This window comes from Poecilia mexicana, unplaced genomic scaffold (genome assembly GCF_051168715.1).
Source record: "Poecilia mexicana isolate PSO_F unplaced genomic scaffold, ASM5116871v1 scaffold_21, whole genome shotgun sequence".
Classification (NCBI taxonomy): domain Eukaryota; kingdom Metazoa; phylum Chordata; class Actinopteri; order Cyprinodontiformes; family Poeciliidae; genus Poecilia; species Poecilia mexicana.
In genome coordinates, this window is record NW_028263390.1 from 12079745 (window position 1) to 12098790 (window position 19046).

The 19046-nt window shown below is 38.3% G+C and overlaps 1 protein-coding gene across 4 annotated transcripts; it reads right to left on the minus strand.

Annotated features, from left to right (window-relative positions):
• Nucleotides 1-137: 137 nt before the first annotated feature.
• ptk2bb (protein tyrosine kinase 2 beta, b) lies at nucleotides 138-17835 on the minus strand. Of its 4 annotated transcripts, none has more exons than XM_088001675.1 (31): nucleotides 17686-17835; nucleotides 17048-17109; nucleotides 11087-11322; nucleotides 10660-10838; nucleotides 10451-10538; nucleotides 9979-10058; nucleotides 9720-9782; nucleotides 8794-8848; nucleotides 8522-8662; nucleotides 8362-8436; nucleotides 7376-7477; nucleotides 7133-7250; nucleotides 7019-7061; nucleotides 6894-6925; nucleotides 6736-6780; nucleotides 6543-6640; nucleotides 6385-6466; nucleotides 6199-6299; nucleotides 5962-6077; nucleotides 4470-4570; nucleotides 4261-4350; nucleotides 3912-4116; nucleotides 2921-3029; nucleotides 2752-2811; nucleotides 2549-2671; nucleotides 2034-2462; nucleotides 1428-1452; nucleotides 1309-1343; nucleotides 1066-1200; nucleotides 851-931; nucleotides 138-676 (listed from the first exon to the last, which is right to left on the minus strand). In XM_088001675.1, exons 3-31 carry the CDS (start codon nucleotides 11282-11284, stop codon nucleotides 458-460), a joined length of 3228 nt encoding a protein of 1075 aa, XP_087857801.1. In that variant the 5' UTR covers nucleotides 11285-11322; nucleotides 17048-17109; nucleotides 17686-17835; the 3' UTR covers nucleotides 138-457. The 4 variants fall into 4 exon arrangements, with proteins under 4 accessions (XP_087857801.1, XP_014846250.2, XP_087857800.1 ...); XM_014990764.2 differs by lacking the exon at nucleotides 17048-17109 and having other exon boundaries at nucleotides 2034-2069; nucleotides 2310-2462; nucleotides 17686-17833; XM_088001674.1 differs by lacking the exon at nucleotides 17048-17109.
• Between the last annotated feature and the right edge of the window lie 1211 nt (nucleotides 17836-19046).

A 19046-nucleotide genomic window follows, 5' to 3' on the forward strand; every position in this document is an offset into this window, starting at 1 on the left:
AAAACACTGGCCACACCCAAAATAAAATGTTTGGATCAACAGGTTACACTATTCCCTGATCTTCTAGTAGGACTATGTTTTCTTTAGAAAAGTAAAACCTTTCCTTTGTGGCTATCAAGGGTTAAATAAAGGACACATTCTGTATTTACAAAGATTTTTAATTTCCAACTTAACATAAATGTCTCATCATAGACTTCGATTGAAGATCATTACACTTAAGGCTGTTTTATGCTATTTTAAAAAAATGTCATATCAAATAATGTGGATTTTTGATTTTACTTTGACAGTGTCACTTAAACACATCACTCATTTACACACCGATGGTTCCCCAGTGAACCAGATGCTGCCTTTGGCTCATATTTATCAAAACCAAACTCTCTGATGAGGTCCAAATGTTATTTTTAGAGAGACAAGAAAAAAGTCAGTTAAAAAACAAGAAGAAAAAAAACAAAGCAGTTCACTCTGGTGCAGCTGGTTTGGCTATATTAGCTCTGACTCTTGCTTGGTCCACAGCATCCAACATGTTCTTGCTGTCCATGGCCAGAGTGTGAGCGGCAGCCAGCATCTGTTTTTTGCACTCCTCCTTTAAAGATGTGATGGAGTTCTGCTGGGCCAGGCGCATTTTGCTGATCAGCTCGGCCATGTCGTTGTTGAGCAGCTTCTGGGTACCTTCAATCTGAACCCCCCCCCACCCCACCCCCAATAAAACAAAAAAGGGAAAGAAAGGATCTGGTCAAATAAAAGCTGGCCTCATTTTAAATTTGGTGTTTATTTACAGAATCCTGTCACTGTGCATTCAAGGTAAGGATATTGGTAGTATGTTTGACTCGTATGTACAATAAAGCAATACCTCAGTCCGGATCGACTCGTGTAAACTCGGCAGCACATCATCCACACTGCGGATTAGATCTCGTAAGGCCATCCCAACAGACTGCGGATAGATCAATAAAGAAAATGAATCAGCTCTGTGACTCAGGAGGTTTTCCTCTGCATTTTAAATTGGCCTATAAAACAACAACGACCTACAAAGCGGAGGTGGAGGGCAGGTAATTTGTCTCAGTGTACCTTGACAATGGAGTTATATTGTTCTGGTTGCAGCCCGGTGATGTCATTCTTGAGTTGGACAACAACTTTGACCAAGTCCATAACATACTGGTATACTTTATCGTCGGAACGGTCGATCTCTGCTGTGGGAGCAGCCTAAAGTGGAATATTAAATGTTAAAATATTCATTCAGGAAAAGCTTATTAATCAATCTGTTTGAATGACAACAAAAAAAACTTAACCAGGGTACAACCGTCTACGTACCTGTGCTCTGAGTCGTGGGGGTTTCTCAGGTGGTGCTGTGTGGGAAAGACAGATTTGTTACAGGACAACAAAACAGGAAAACAATTGAATGTAAAACAGTAAATTGTCTTTGCCCTTACCATTCTCACTCTCATCTTCAGTTGGCTGCAAAGAGAAAAAGAAACACAAAGACATTCAGATAAGTGCAGAAAGTAAACAAGAATAAAATAATAAAAAAAACGTCAACTTAAGCAGTTCCTAATGTGTGCATCCGACAAGAGGAACTTTTATCAAGTTGTTAATTTTGTAATTTTACTGGCTGGATCTTTGGTTCCAGTTATTCACAAAAAATGTCAGCATGCCTAAAGAATGTAACCTATCTTTGTTGCACAGAACTTTGCAAAAGTATTTACACCTCTTGAGTTTTTTCAGATCTTGTCAAGTTATAATCACCTTTGGGTTTTCTGTGGTAAACCTACAAAAAGTGGATACGTGTAAAAGTTTTCATCCAAAACTTGGAAGAGCGAGGCACAACTGCAACCTAAGACTCGCAGCTGTAATTTCAGAGAAAAGCGATTTATCCTCACAATTATGCACTTTTTTGATCTGGTACGTAACAACACTAACATGCTTTCTCACTCAGCTGCATATTCGTTTAGGAAGTGTGTGGTAAATAGTCCGAAGTTACTACCTGCTAACTTCATTTAATCTGACTGGGATTTTATTTTGCACACGTGGACACTTACCTCTGCAATGGGAAAGTCATCCTGTCCCATGGGGTCCTGCAAAAGAACAGGCAGGTTCATTTTACAGAATAAAGACATGGGGCCTTTCTTTTGCACTGTTATCAGGGGAACATTCAGTCTAACGCTAGTGGCGCGTCGAGGTTGGACAAAAGTTTTTGTTCTATTTAAAGGCGCCTTGTTCCACTCAGATTCCAGGGTAACATTGAACTGGTGAGAAGAGGGACACAGGGACACAGAGAAGGGTTCGACTAAAGCTAATGATGCTCTGTTTCCCACCAGGAGTCTCTCCTCCTCCTCCAGCCACTTCTTATCCTCCTTCATCTGCTCTTTCTGGATCCGCAGAGTCTCCTGCATGTGTTGCCGTTCTCTCTGCCACAGTTGCTGGGCGTCCTCCCTGCTGTTTGGCTCCATCCGCATAAACTCGCTCTCCTAATGCAGAGATGACAGTTTATTTTAACTCTAAATGGGTGGCATTTATTGCATGTCAGAAGGAAGCTTCGTTATCGTGATCTTACCCCCATACTGCGGCGACGGGGGGACCTGACCGGCAGAGCGAGCGTGTTTCTGGAGTCAATCGGGGACTGGTATTCACATGGGCTGGCCAGGTCTGGTGAGCTGGCACAAAGGGCTTCATTCAGCTGCACGGACACACAAGCAGATCAGTCAGACTGTAAATATCCTGTAAATATCCTAGGGTTATTTGGCTAAACTTACACACCTGAATATGTAGACCGATACTGAGCGTGTTCCCAAATCGGCTTGGCTTCGTCCTTGAGGGCTTCAGTAAAGAGTGAAAAAGGTAAGTGAGTGCATTAAACCAGACATTTTTATTATTTCTTTTTGTCAAGATATGTTAAAACAAAAATAAAATGAACAAGTTTTTATACCTTGGGGGGAGCATCTGCAAAGCTGACCTTTGGTTCCAGAAACTTGGTGGCGCGCGCTCTGTCTCTTTCTCGCTCTACGTCCAGCTCCTTCTCCATCTTGTGGACGTCACTGAAAGACACGTCGGGATTTTACGACCTTGTAAACTGAAGTGGCTTTTGAAGTTCCAACTTGAGACGTTTACATACAATTGAACAACTATTGACAGTTGAATAAAAGAGATTCAAAGTAAATGGGTGAGTCAGTAATATTAACTCTGGGGAAGAAATGTCAACAGCTGCGTGATCTATTTCATTCCTTAAACATTTTGACACAAGACCCGTATCTCAATTTATGTTCCTATAGATAAATTCTGATGTGAAGCTGTTGAGGAAAGACAAGATTTTGACCTTGGATATAGTTGGCCATACAAAACTTTTTCAGCTAGCTTTATGTTTATGTACTTAAACCAGGTACTGATCTGTAATTTCCATTTGTAATTCTAAATTAGGCAAAGTTAGTAGTGCTACTGGAGTTCAACATGGGGTGTATTTTTGGTCCTCAAGTTTATTTGTATGGCATATTTGAGAAATGTGGTTTACATGATGAAAATTTTAAACAAGAGACAGCAAGGAACCCCTCATGGACATTGCAAATGTTTGTATCGTGTCTTAAATAGTCAAAACAAGTGTTAGCTTTAGTTGAAACTATTTTACAACACTATGTATTAAAATAAATATACATTATCACTACAATACATTTATCTGATATCTGTCATTTCTTGTCAGAGTTTGTAACTTGTTTTTATATTTCTTTTACATGTGTATTTTATGTTTCTCTGAATTATTCTTTAATATTTTTTTTATCATTGTTCATAAAATAAAAATATTTTAATTTGAATGTAGTAAGAACCTTTCTCAAAAAAAAAAAAAAATCACAAATCATAGAGAAGGAGATCATGAAAGTATAGTGTTTCTCTTTCTGCATCTTTTGTTCAATTTTTAAAATAAATACCTGATCTTGATCACAAGCTCGGTGAAGCTGGGCCTCTCTCCGGGGTCGTAGGACCAGCAGCGCGTCATGAGTGAGTAAAGAGCTGGAGGGCAGTTCTCTGGTTTGGGCAATCGGATGCCCTGCTCCAGCTGGTTGATGACGTCCCTGTTCTCCAGCCAGAAGAACGGCTGCTGCCCTTGGCTCATGATCTCCCACATACACACAGCTGCAACCCGATGCACACAAGACAACAGAATAGACGCTCAGGCATTTTCACTCTGAGACAGGACTACGAAGAGAAAGCTTTAAGCATTATAGATGCAAATCAGAGGATTATAAAGGAAATCTGAAAATGCGTCTCTGAGCTCACCAAACATCCAGACATCGCTAGCTGAGGTGAAGCGTCTAAAGTTGATGGATTCTGGGGCCATCCACTTGATTGGTAATCGAGTAACAGAGGCTGTGGAGAAATCACCGTGAGGTCATGTTCAGCCGCATTGTGCAAAAGGTCAGAGGTTATACTTCAGCTTAACCAGCCAGATCTTCTGATAGAAATCTTTGTATCATCTTCTCCGTTACCTTTATAGTATTCTTCATCCTCAATGTATCTCGACAGACCAAAGTCTCCAAGCTTCACACAGTCTGGGCTTGCAACTAACACGTTCCGAACAGCAATATCCCTGAACGCAAATGAAAAAACGCAAGATGAAAATGCAACGGGAGTAGGAGGAATATCATTAAACGAATATTTGGATCAATGAGAAGCTTGTCCTTGAGGAAGAAAAAAAAAATTCACCTTCAGATCGGCTGGATCAAACCAGGGAAAAGGGAATGTTTACATTTTTTAGGCAGGTGAACATTTATTTTTGTCAGTGTTTTCTCTTTCACAGAAGCTTGGAGCCATGAAAGGCTGCCTGGACTCTACTGATAACATTTTAGTATTTCTTTTTCTTCCAGTAGCATGACTGTCTCATTTGTTCTGTCTCACGGTCAGTATTTTAACTTCAAGGAAAATTTTTTTTACAGTTCTTATTACATCGCCGTGGTCATCATTTCACTAATATGAAATACTGATGCTCTGTAATCCCTGTCAAAAGCAACATTATTGTAGTTTGGCACTTATTCTTAATTTTTATGTGTTTGCTAAGTTAGGTTCCATCAGCTCAAGTATCTGGTTTAAGACAGATAGACTTGTGGGCACTGATTCGGTATGTTAAACACTGAGATAACCCAAAAGGCAAAGTTCTTCATTTACAGACTCATCTATGCTCTGATTTTCACATATGGTCATGAGATATGAATAATGATCACTACAACATCCTGGGTAGAAGTTGATGAAATACTAGTGGCTACTTGTGGTAACTATTTGAAAATCACATGAGTTTTTATTTATTTTTTCTTTTGCCTATTTATTTCCGCCTATGCAGAAAAATAAAGCATAATACAGAGAGCACAAGCTTATCGTTTTATGTCCCATACAAACCCTGCTTTCACGTGCATATTAACTGAAAAAAACAAATGATAGTTCATTTTAAAAATCCTGTTTTTTATTCTATTTTTGAGTTTGGGCATCAGATAGAATGAAATTATAAATAAAAGTTTCGATTTCTGATTTATCTACAGTAGCTAATTGCTCTATTTGTGAAGTTAGTTCAAGAACTACAAGGACTCCTTCAGAACTGTAAATCTAAAATTTATTAGAAATGTTGACCTGAAGGGGTTGCAAACTGGAATGAGGCCAAATACAATTTTTTTGACTTTACATGGTTACATGCCGCAATTCTTACATATAAATATTAAAAACCTTTTTAAAAAAATGACTGTGAGGCTGATCAGTATCTGGGGTGAAGCCACAGTGCCATCTAGCTTCTCTCTTGTGTAGCTTTGTGAGGTTTTATGCTTTCACTTATTGACTTTTTTTTTTTATTTATTCTGAGGAACTGACATGCAAAACTGACACATGCTGTCACGAAAAGTTAAAATACACTAACTGCATGCAGAGAGACACACCTTTTGACCTTGTAAAGAAGAAGAACTTGCATTTATGTTCATCTTTTAATCCTTTTCTCACCTGTGCACCATGTTGCACCCCCCGAGATAGACGAGGGCTTTGCAGATCTGCAGGCTGAACAGCACCAGGGTTGTGTTTGTCAGTTTGTTTTGGTTCTGAGTCAGGTATTTGCCGAGCTGTAAAAATGCCAATAATTTAATCACTCGGGTACATTTTCCCCATACGGCATCAGGCAAAACTGAGCCGAATCAAACCACATGAAACAGCTTAAGAAAGAAGCAGTGACTGGGGACGGACCTCTCCGTACTGGTAAAGCTCCATGACGATCCACACAGGATCCTCCTCTATGATGCCAATCAGCTTGACGATGTGAGGATGATCGAGGTTCTTCATGATAACTGCCAAGCAAAGCTCGTAGATATTAAATGTCGCTCTCATCCGCAGTGGTTCTATCGTTTACAGCCAAGGCAGACCCTCGTATACCTGCTTCGCTCATGAATTTCTCCATCACTTCAGATGAGCAGTCCTTGCAGGTCTTGACTGCCACATTAACCCTCTCGCCGTTCTGTCCAACAAAGCAACAAACACATCATGTTTATCTATTTTCCAGATGCGTCTGTAAAGCCTAAATAGTTACTCACGGCTCTTTTGTACACTCCATCATAGACCTCTCCAAAGAAGCCTTCGCCAAGGATTCGCCCCAGAATGATGTCACTTCTATCAATCCCATATTTCACAGCTACGGACCCAATACGGGATAGTTTTAATGATCGAAAACGAATTTCAACTGCTGTTATTTTAAGCAGAGATGAGTGTTAACAGCTTCGGACAAACCTGATTTTGGTCTCTCATCAAGAATCTCACAGTAAATATCAGAACCTGAAAATGCAAATGGAGAGAGAATTGAATCAACAAAGACGTCATGTACTTGTTTCTAAAAGAATTACACAGAAGAGATATATGCTTGAGGAAATGTGAAGTTTTTGGCTCACCCATACTGTGTCTAGATGAGTTGGTGTCAGTGCTTTTTGAAAGAACAAACAAGACAAGATTAGTCAGACTTTTTATTCACGGCTTCTTCTAAGTGTCGAGTGAGTAATCCAGTAAAACATCTCACCTTGTAGGGATGTCGGGTAGGGACACCCGTGCAGACTTGGCATCTAGATCGAAAAAGTTTTAAGAACATTTGTTTACAATTTGTAGGGAATTCGTAATAGTAAGATAAGCACACCTTTGTTTGGTCGGTAAATAACACTGTCGTCTGTGTCATTTTCCAGGCGGCAGTATCCATCGATGAGATCCATCATGTTTTCTGCTATAGGAACCGAAGCCACACTGATAGACAGGTTCTGTTAAAGAGGATAACATGCAAATATAAACAAGATCCTTTGATTTCTCCCCTCACCCCCCGGTTGCATTTACATTAAGCTCTAATTTAAGGAAGTTTTAGACGTAACTTTTTTGCTGCACTTACTTGTTTGGCGCCTTCGACGCTGATGTTGAGGAGAGCTTTATCATCGGTCTGAGGCAAGCATTGGATTTTCTTTATCTGCTTGAAGTCAGTAAGGAACAAAGCCTGTGGCACAAAACGACAGGTAGGTTCAATTATGATGACAACTCTTTGATATGAGACATTTTTACTCACAACTGTAAGCAACAGATATCTCTCCTCATGACATGCGTAGTGAAGTATTTCTACTTATTTAGTCTGAATTAGCAGCTTTGTGGTCATATTTTTAGATTTTTTTTATTTGCTTTTTGTCAAAGAAAAGCACAAAAATGTGGTGCAACTTTTTCGGGCCATATTTTAACACACCGCATATTAGTGTACACAAAACGAGACGATTAAAAAGTGGCCAACGGCCGCTTACTGAAATGGTAAATTACGCTTACTGAAACATCTTCCACTGACATTTAATAACATTTTTTTCAAAAGTTGTCTCACAAGAAATTGACAAAGGAACACCTAGATCCTGCGTGGAGCATTAGGTGACACTGAATTTTTAATTTGTGAACTATGATAATGAATTAATTGCCTTTTAATCTGTGTGAACTGAACTTTTAGCCACCTGTTGTGAAGAGTGAAGCTGCACGTCGCTGTTTCATCCGGCGCTTTCACCCCTTGGGCAAAAGTGACACGCTTTGCTTAAACCCTCTTCCTTTATTTAATTAAAATTTAGACCTGCTGATGTGTTAATTTAGTTACTGTTTCACAGATACAGAAAACAAACAACATAGTTGCTAAAATAGAAATCCTCATGGTGACCAGGGGAACAGAAGACATTAAAATCTGTTAAGCACCAGAAGAAATTATGAATGTTAATTGTTGGGCAGCTGATGCAGCAACTAAGCACCAAAATAGAACATTAAAATGCTGAAAATGACCTGTAAATAGAAAAAAAAAATCTATATTTAAGGTATGAAACAAGCTAGGAAATGTAAAAATAGCTTTTCTCTTACTGCTGAATCCTTCTGAGAACGTTGGCGAATGCCCCTTCCTCCAATGACCAGCTCCACAGACAAACTCCAACCTTGCTGGTGATGAACACAAAGGTTTGCGATGAAAACATTAACAACGTGTGTCTGGAGTTTTTATGAGGAGTTATTTACAGCAACTCACCACAAGTTCACATGGAAAGACTTCTTCATCAAAGCTGGTAAACGTCTTGAGGGTCTCAAAAAACTTGATCATGCAGCCATCCTCCTTCAGGGTTGCATACTGCTGAAATGTTTGCTGGATTATCTTCCGCAGCTGCTTAGGCTGGACCACAATCACAAACAAGACATCAAAAGTATAACTTTCAGGAAAAAGACCAAAAAAATAAAAAAATAAAAAATCTTCTCTCATGGTGCCTGTAAATAAAAGACAAATATTTGGGATAGATGTTTTACCTTCATGCTGTTTATCAGTTGCTGAGGGAAGAAAAGGTCCAGGCCAACTTCTTTTCTAAAGGAAACAAACAAATATAAAACATTAATTAAGTACCTGGCTTTGCTAAAACATTGTTAATAAGATGTTTTTCAAAATCTGGGTGAATCAGTCTGTCGAGAATGTACACAGCCTAACAAACGTATCTATACTGCTGAACCTTTTTCACCTTTTGTCACATTACCGCCATATACTTTAATCTATATTGGAGCATTTTTATACAGGAGACCAACACAAGGTAGGGCGTGATCGCAAAGTAAAGGACTCTTATAAATAGTTTTTGACTTGTTTTAAAATCTAGAAATCTAAAATGTTTGGAATGTGTGAAAAGTATGACAATTACAGAACTCCTTTCAACAAAGTCCGTGAAGTCAATTTGTTAAGCGAGAAACTGAGAAGCTTAAGGAATACAACTACTTTTTTGCAAGGCACCACAGCTCTTTGACTTAGAAATCCTTTTTTAATCCTTCCTGACTTTTTAGATTTTCCGGATCATGTTTCTGTATTATAAGTGAAGCAGGATCATCTCATCTCTTAGACTTTATCTTCTATTCCTCCTAGTTATTTTTCATTCCTAAAGTAATTGTAAAAATCTATGCACCCCTTTTTTTTCTTTGTGTTTCATTTCATTCTGTTGATTAGAGCAGTTTCTGAATAGGATGCACATTGTTTTACAGTCTCCTTTGTTGTTGCTGTTGGCGGCTTTTTGCTTGCCATATTTTGTCTCGGTTGAAAAAAAACAAAAAAAAACTGTTATGCATCTGACTCACCTAACAAAGAACACTGTTTTGTAACATTCACACAGATTTCAACAATCTGAAACTTTGCTTTGGACACTTTGAGAGCCATTTCTTTAAAAAAAAAAAAAAAAAAAGGGTTAAAAACTCACTCCAGCAGCTCAAAGTTGGATTTCTTTTCAAGACCTTTTGCGTTCATGTCTTTGTAGAATCTCCTGCAAACACAGAGTTACATGTTTGTATCTGCTCGATACAAATAGACAAATCCCTGTTATTTCAACAGTAGTTTTATGTTATGCAATACATGTACGACATAAAGGCAAACAAATCATTTGGTCTTAAGCCCGTAAATAATGCAACCAGAATTCAAATAACTCATTGACTTGTGAGCTGAGGAATGCAGTGACTCACCTGATCTCCAAACAGCCAAGCTGCAGGGCCATCCCATCGCTGACCTTGCTGGCATGACACTGCATGTAGTCGCTACGCACCTGTAGCGAAACATTACCTGTTGTCACTCAGAAAAATAGAAACGTGAGCCATAACTTAACATATAAATCTATTTTTGCCATGTATTGTTATTTTTTTTCTTTTTTAAGGTTTTGTTGGCTCTAGTGGCCTTGATTTGAAAGTAGTTCAACACCAAATAGGGTAATCATGCAGCAGATGTCACATGGGTGGGAATCGAACCTGCGACTACCACTGCAAGGACTAAGGCCTTCATATGTAAGCACTCCCTTCACCAGGCATTGTTAAATAGTTACTGAAAACCTTATTTATAACAGCCTTTATTTCCTTTTCCTTTTATCAATGTTAGGCGTAGTCCCATTGTTTTACTTCTGAATGCTACAACAAAGACAGGGAGAAAGGAGGGGTTCAGTACCTGCTGATAAAAATAAAGAAACGTGGATCTGTCATTTTTAAACTTCTCCAGGAAATTGACTGGAATGTATCTGATCCTAAGGTCATACCTGCAAACAAGAGGAGGAGAAATGTATTTTAACTAGACATGCTTTATTTCTGAATCTCATATCACGGAATTTTATTTATTTATTTTTTTTGCTGCAATAAGCCCTAAAAACCTATCTGGACCTCCACTCGGCCTCCACGTGATGACTCTCGTAGCGTTGTTCGACCTCGCCCACGGTCAGATCTGGGTGGAGCCAGTGAAGTTCTTCGGACTTTAAGTGCTTCAGCAGAAGACCGTAACATTTTGAGAGTTCAACGTTGGGTCCCAATCGACCGCTGATCAGGATGGAGCGAATAATAGCCTGAGGGAAAATTAAAGACAACTGTCAATTTTTTTTAAATCCTTTGAATCATCAATAATTTTATGTAGAGCAGAAATTTATTAGATGTCAATGACAAAAAAAACAAATGCTAATGTTTTACTATTTATGCAGAATCCCTGATTTCAAATCTTTACCACTTTGTACCAAAAACTGTCATAAAAACAATTAGAGAAGCATCTTCAACTCCACCTTCCGGCACGTCTACGCCTGCAAAACGACGCTCTCACCTGGATTTTCCAGGAGCTGTCACACTTCACCAGCTTAAAGTTCTTTCCTAGGTTGTTGTTGGTGCAGAAGCACACTTTGAGGATTTTTACTGGCCCTCCCTCGCCAGTAATCTCGTTTTCGGGGCTGGGGTCTGTGCTGCTTTGTCTTGGACTGGCTCCTTTCCAGGCCAGGGTGTCACCAGACATCACCTCGTACATCGTCAGAGCCGGGTTGGCGTCGTCACGCCCGCATCATCCTTTCAACCAAATAAAGGAAAAAGAAAGCATTTGATTTAAGGAAAACTGAAGACACTCAACCGAAATAGTTAGGTTTTAAAGACTGCCATTAATTTAAAAAAAATAATAATAATAATGAAACAAACTTGCAATGACAATACCACCAAAGGACACTGTGTTCCCTGACTCAGTTTGTCATGCAAACACAGTCATGTTTTATATCCTTCATGTCGTATTCACCCTGCGATCTTGTGCCTTGTGGGTGCAATGATTCATAACTTTTTCTAAGATCCAAAGATTGCATTCTTTCCATATTTGTGATGTCAAGTGCGGACCTGCAAAATTTGTCAACCGAACCAGCGTTGGACCAGCAATAAAGGGATTCAGCAAGGAAGTCAAGTTTTCATTTGCAACTAATCGTTCACCGCTGTTTGAATTACAATATGGAAGTGGAAGCGCTACAAAAACAATACAGTAAACCACCAGCTGCGGTGGTGTTACCATTATCTCTAGTGTTAATGACTGGGGCTCAGTGGGAAGAGCAGTTCACAGGCAAAATGAAGATTATGGGATTGATTCTATGTTCTTTGAGCTACATTCAGAGGTGCCACTGGGCAAGGCACTTAAAGAGTAACTAAACTCCAAATCAATGTTTTTGCAGATAAACTGTAAAAATTGGTTATTAAAGCTACATAAATGGTGTATTTATTTTATTTATTTATTTTTTTTACATATTCATGAAAGCTGTCACTATGACAGTATAATATGAAATAGATAATCTGTGAAAAATAAAAAAAACAAGCTGCTTCACCTTCTCCCTTGGTTTCTGAAAATTGCCATTTTCAGAAATACAACAGTCCCAGACATAAAAAAAAAACAAAAAAACAATCAAGAGTCAGGATGAGCGCTAAGACCCTGAATAGTGCTACCAATCACTGCATGTATGTGCCGCTCACACCCTCCTCTTTGCTCTTTCCTACGCCACAGCTAGTTTGCCACCGATCATGGCAGGCAAACAGCTTCCCTAGGACGTTAGGTTGTTTCTCTGCCATTATTACATTGAGCAGCTGAAAAATCTGTTAAATTACAAAGCTCAAACTTTGTCCATGATTTCTTACCATATACAAATCTTACAAGTGTGCACAGAAATGTGAGGACAGCACATTCCGAGAAGAATGTTCAAGATATAATGATAGGAAGTGATTCATAAAGACAAAAAATAATAATAATAAATAAAGCCATGCACTGTTTGCAAGTGAAGGCCTATCCACAAATAATTTCAATTCAATATAAGAATGGAAACTAATTTTCAGTACATCAATAACAGCATTTAAAATGTTTTGGTGAAGTAACTAAATTATTCTTCTTTAGCTTAAATGAGTATACCAACTTTCTGTACATTTGTGAAGTTACAATACTAAGCTTGCACTACTTTTATCTCTTTTCTGCTGGTTTCCACAAATTTCACCATATGGAATAAATTAAAGTTTTTCTTAATGTTGTTTATTCCTAGCGCAGAATCACAATAAACCTTCTGGCCTTAAGCGTTTGTTTCCACCACCGTCCTCTGGATTTCTGAATCTCTATTCCCAGACGCAAATTACCCTCTGACCACCTGGTTTAAAAGCAAACATGACTAAGGTCAGTGATTGTAAAAATGATCATAAATCTTTATCATACTGCTACACAAGGACACATATTGAAACCGTCAACTTGAATTGTATTCCTCAGTCTAAAAAGAAACACACTTCCAGTGAGTGCATAAGAAACATGCTCTTAGAAATGGACTTACTTTAAGAGTCTCTCTGCCTGAAAACCTCCTGCGACTCTTTGAGTCAGCACGTTTAGAAACAATCTTGCAAAGACATGTAAGCTCACTACGAAACGTCCGCCAATACCCACCTTGCAGCCCCGCTGGTGAGGAAAGAGCCTTTTAAACGTCATAACTGAGCAGCTCCATGCTGTTAGGCCGCTGTGAGCGGCCCGAGTTGTGTTGGTTACTCTCAGCGGCTCTTCCACCGCTGTTAGGTTGTGTTTTGTTAGCCTGGGGCCACAAATTCCCCAGCAGGATCATGTAGGCGTGTTTATGTGTGCGAGTGTGTGCAACACGGAAGACAGAAGAGGGAGACAAGCTGAGAGGATGAGAGCAAAGAATGTTGCACCATCATCTGGTGGTAGCCCAACAGGGGGTGTTTCGGCAACTGGTTTTACTTTTTTTTTTTTTTTTTTTTTTTTAACTGTCCTGCAGATTAATACGCGAAGAATGCGGTGTGTATAAACACGGTCTGGACAAAAACAATTAGTAAACACTCAGATCCGGTGTTTGGAGCATTGCCAAAGGTGTTCTGCCAAAATATTCTGCAGAACAGAATATTTTTCTCCAGGAAAAAGAAAGAAATTGTTTACACAGAGCAGAGCAGAAAATGTGGATGCGAGAAGGGAAAAGTATAGTTTCTTATGTCAATATCTGGCTTGTTTGCAAACCATAGGCTTTTTTTTTTGTCCCTCTTGCCTTATAACTAGGTGTGTACTGTTGCTTGGGGTCTTTCTGCATGTAGTTTGCATGTTCTCCATGTGTAGGTTCTCTCCAGACACCCTCACTTCTTCCCACAGTCAAAAAACATGATTTCACATTACTTGACTGTTCTATAATTGACCTTAGTGTGAATGGTTGAGAGTGTCTTTGTTGCCCTGTCTTGGACTGGCAAAGAATTAAACTCTAAAACATAGGGCATCAAAAGATGGGTTGTAAATTAAAACTGTAAATTGTACCAATGGAATGCTGAACAAACAAACAAACACAACAACATCAGCTTGATGGACACCAGAATAGTGAGTAAGATATTTTTAAAGGTCTTCATTGCATAGCATATGGTATAAAACAACCATAGTTGATATTCTCCTATTTTAAAAGTAGTGGCAGGTATAGCAAGGTGGTTCTTATGTAAAGATCTGGACCTGCTTTATGGCATGCAATAATTGATGGAAGAATGAGTGCAGCTCTCTACCAATAAATCCTGATGAATAAACTCCAGCAGTCTTCATTACTATTCACTCAGGGAGCTGTGCAGCTGGACAACGACAAGAAGCTCACAAGCAAACTTGTCTCTGAATTAGAGTATTAGAAGTCCAGACTTACATCAGGCTGAGACGCTCTAGGCTTCATCCTAAACCCTCCAATGTGGCTGAATTAAAATAATTCTACAAAGAAGAGGGAAAATGTTGTACAACGCTGGTATTTTTGTACATGAAACACTCCCACATCCTTAAAGTCATTTGGATCAGGGCAAATACTTCAGTAGGCCACAAGCTACACATGTCATCAGCCTACCTATCGCAAGGCGCTAAAATTTCAGTGTTGATCCAAATGTATCTTTGCGATTTTCTTTTAGTTTTGTGCATAATACAACTTTCCACCAGGAAAGTAGTATTATGCACAATACTCAATGTACAATAGTAGGATTATATGTGCTTAATATCAGCAAGTTATACAAGTTATACTTCTGTGTAGTCAATTGGGGTTTTCCTGCTGGGTTATACTTGAAGCACACTTCCAGATGACTTACAAGTCAACCTATCAGCTCACAATGCTATGGTCTCAGTTTGGTTTTGCTAGTGTGTTATGGTCTATGTTCAGAGTAAACTTGACTAAGAACTTGACTGCTACTGACTCTCCCAAACTGATAGTCATCTCCAATATGATTTGCATTTAATAGTAAAATAAAATGGGTGGCTTTTAGTAAGTTATGTTACAACAACACCCTTCTATGTATTTGACACAGTATTATATGTAATTTGATGTCAATTTTAGACATGTCAAACAAATTCTATAAGGGGATTCTTGCTACTTAGAGACATCACATATATTTAACACCCACAAGTGAAATTGCTATAAAATGAATCTAAGTGATATGCACTTAATTTATTTGAGTTGAGAGCCACATAACATGTTTTTTTATGATTGTTTTTTATGTCAACTTATGCGGAAAGATGATAAACATTTTGACAAACTAGCACATCTGTTTATTTCTTCAACTAAAAGTTAAAAATCTGTTGTGTCAGAAAGCCATGTTTGGTTTTCAGTTCCGGTTTTTGTTTTAGGAGGTCAAGCAAAGTAACTTGGTTTTTCTGGAAATAAAGTTTCTTTTTGTCTCTCTTTGAGACAAAAGTTAACAGATATTTTTTTTTCAATTAACAGATATTTCCTCTAGGAACCTCTTAACCAGAATTTGAAACTATGATTCATTTGTTGTAACAAATGAATCATAGTTTCATTTCATTTGAATTCATAATCATTTGTGAATTCAGACATTCCTTGTAAGCAAGGCCTTTGCTTTGTTCTTTTTAATTGATTTTGCTAACTGTTGTATGAGACACGGGCTCACAAAAAGTAAATATTACATCTATTTATATCTGGAAAGTACACAACACTTTTTCTGTTAATTTTGATACACAAAAAATACCCCCAGTTAATCGGAAATACTGACAAAACTACTGTTTGTGTTTATTAAAAATGCATTTGAAGTTTTTTCAAAGTTTTTTTCCCCCCAAAGATGTGGAAAAACTGACCTACTGGCCTTAGAGTTAGTACATGCTGCCTTTATTTATTAATCTCTAGCTAATGCTTTTCATGGTAACAAATGTTTACCAGGAAGGTTGTTTTCTTCTTCTTCTTCTTCTTCTTCTTACGAGACCAAAGTGGTGTGAAGTAACTCTTTCAACATCTCTCTACTACAGAGACGTCAGAAGGACAACGAGTGGGGATATTCATCAGCCAGACTTTTTTTTTTTTTTTTTTTATAGATAAAACTTGCCCAAGTACTCTGTGTCCTTGTTGTGAACAGTCAAGTTGTACTGAAACATGCAGTATCTTCATGAGGGAACAGTGACAGAAGAGAGTGAAATTCCTCAGCAGCCGACAGAGAAGGAGGAACATTAAACAAGGCTTGAGGAAAGAGGAAGCTCATGTATACAGTGTGGAGCGCAGCATGTGATGGACCAGCTTCTTGCAACACACACAACCAGTCTAACCATGCCACTGTAGTTCGGGCTGTAGCTTCTAGGTTATGCGAGACACTACAGGTTGAGCGACAGTTTGATAAGTTAGTGTTGCTTTGAACTTCTCCACAATTTTATCACTGATCTCCCTGCCGTTTGGGGCATCAGAGTAAAAGGGGTTAAATACAAATACATACCACATTTTATTAGGTTTCTGAGTACCAAAAAGGTTTGAAAACCACTAACTTTTTGTGTTCCCTTTTTTACAATAATGTAAGCACTTTTTTCAATGAAAACAAATTAAAGTTTCAGGTTACAAAAAAGTGATGAAGTTTTTTTTTTTTTTTAAATCAGTAAAATATTTAAAAGTTGTCCTACTTGAATTGAAGGGGATTTTCAGCCTAGGAAAACAAACAAAAAAAAAACAACAATCTAACATGACCTTCTTTGAGAATTAACACATTCCTTAGTGCATATTAACACTATTAGTGTTTTTGTTTGTTTTAGAAACCGAAATGTGAAGACGATTCTTAATTTAAATTCCTAACAGCATAAAAACGCCATTTGTTTAACAGAGTAGAGCCTCCCTGGGAGAGCCCTATCTCTCAGTATAGTGTCCTGATTCCCAGGTACAGCTCAGTGTTGCAAAGAAAAACACAAAAAAAATCTGTTAAGACATGCACCCCGGGCTGTGCAAGCATCTGTTCCACCATAACAGAGAATCAGATGGCACTTCTCGGTACTTACAGTGCTGTTCTCCGTATGTCAGAGCTTCTTATCACTTTTTAGGATTTCTTTCTTTGCTGCTTCTAGAAATCAGTGATATTTCAGAGATAACCAATGTTAAAACACATGCCAGGATCTTCATCTTTTCTTTCTAGGCTAAATTCCTAATCCTTATTATAGAACTGTTATTCTGGAGGCGCATAACCAAACCCAGTCCAATCATCCAGCCATGCCTTTGCCCTGAACAGATAGCAGGGGGTCTATATATCGCAACATTATGACCCCAGGGCCTGGAATGCGCCTGGCTGCCTCCTCACCTGCACAGACATGCTTTGCTCATGAACATAGTTCTTCCTCTGTGGTTATAAAAAGCTCCTCAAGTTTCACATTGCGCCGTTACAATCACCATAAGTAATACTTACCAATACAACAGAAGTTGCGAGATATAATTATGCAGTTTGCTTTTTTTTTTTCTGAAGAAAGTCAACATTTAATTAAAAAAAAAAGTTAGACAGAAACAGCGCACAAACCAAAACATCTCGACTTTCATTCCTTTTTTCTGGACGTCCATAAACTTTGCCCTTTTTGTAAACAACTCTAAGAGGAGAGACCCTTTTCGTTGGTGAGAAGCAGAGGCATAGACTAATTTCGACTCTTACCTGATTCTACTGAACTTCTCCCAGGACAACAGCTTGATAAAAGGGAGAAAAAAAGTATATAAATCCCTCCAGGAGCGATCAAGACGAACAGAATGTCAGAAAGTGGAGCAGAAGGTGTCAGGTGGCCACTCCCTCACCTCTACAGTCCTCAAATAAGGTGGATCCACTTCCTTATTTCAGGAATCTCACCTTCCTAACCGAACACAGCGGAATGTGGCTTCATTTATACCGCAAAAGCACCAAAATGCAAATGTTTCATCTTAGTCTTTCTTATTTATTTTTTTTTCCTCCAAAAGAAGCATTTCTAATAAGTACGAAACATTTTGTAACGTAACTGTAATCAACGCAACATATGTTTTACAAAATTAAATACAGGTGTTAATTTAAAAGACTTATTATTAAAAATGAAGATTGAAAATTACGTCTTAACTGTTTCATTCAATTATGTTCTTATTCTTGCGCATTGGTTCTTTCCGCTTTCCGTCTTTTATTTTTTTTAAGCCCTCAGTTGCGTTTACACATCTTGCCCAGCAGGTGGTGTTGTGTGCTTAAGAATTGTTCCATATTTTGTTTCATTCAGTTAAAATGTTAATGTGAGACACGATAAATGACAATAAATGATAACTCGTGATGTCAGAAAAATTAAAACAGTTTTATATAAATTAGAAAATCGTGGAACAACTTCTTCTATTCATGTTGTGTCTGAGAACAGCAGCTAAAAAAGTTGATGAAGAGGAGATGATGAGTCTATGATAACACCCAGTGCCTTGTTTCTGGAGTGAGTCTTAAGCAGGTTTCTGCACAGAGGGTAGAGACACCCCAACATGCCTTTCAGCTCCAAACAAGAGAGCTGAAACAGGATTTTATTTTATTTTATTTATTTATTTATTTTTTTGTAGTGTCAGACTAATTAATTTCCTGTTTTATGTCAACTAGGATCACCCAAATTATTTCTATTTCCTTTCTCATATTCATAAGCCTACGTACATTTCCACTGTGTTCAGTACAGTTGGCAAATAAATAGTACAACTTCAGGTTAAATGATTTTCTTACCCTGTCACAAGCTTCTAACAACCGTTTATGTAAATGTTTTCCCGTTCCTCCTGACAGAACTGATGTAACTGAGTGAGTCGGGTTTTCGGGACCATCTTGATTCCAAACAACTTCTCACCTCTGGCCACAAATATTTACGGGTCTGAGATCGGGGCTTTGTGATGGGGACTCCCAAACATTGAATTTGCTGACCTTTGTCATCCTTTTCAAACTGTAATGTGATCTCTATGTTTCTTTCTTTTCTTTTTTTTTTTTTTTTTTGTAGTAAAGGTTTCCTTCTTTTGTGAGGGGCATTTCAGTCCATGTCT

Bases quoted from the DNA above. Each gene is read 5' to 3' on its own strand.
- ptk2bb (XM_088001674.1), bottom strand. From the start codon at position 11,284: ATGTACGAGGTGATGTCTGGTGACACCCTGGCCTGGAAAGGAGCCAGT. The intron at 8,849-9,719 runs GTGAGTTTTTAA...TGTTTCCTTTAG, and splicing joins TCCAACTTTGAGCTGCTGGA to AAAAGAAGTTGGCCTGGACC. The intron at 1,201-1,308 runs GTACGTAGACGG...ATTCCACTTTAG, and splicing joins CCCCACGACTCAGAGCACAG to GCTGCTCCCACAGCAGAGAT.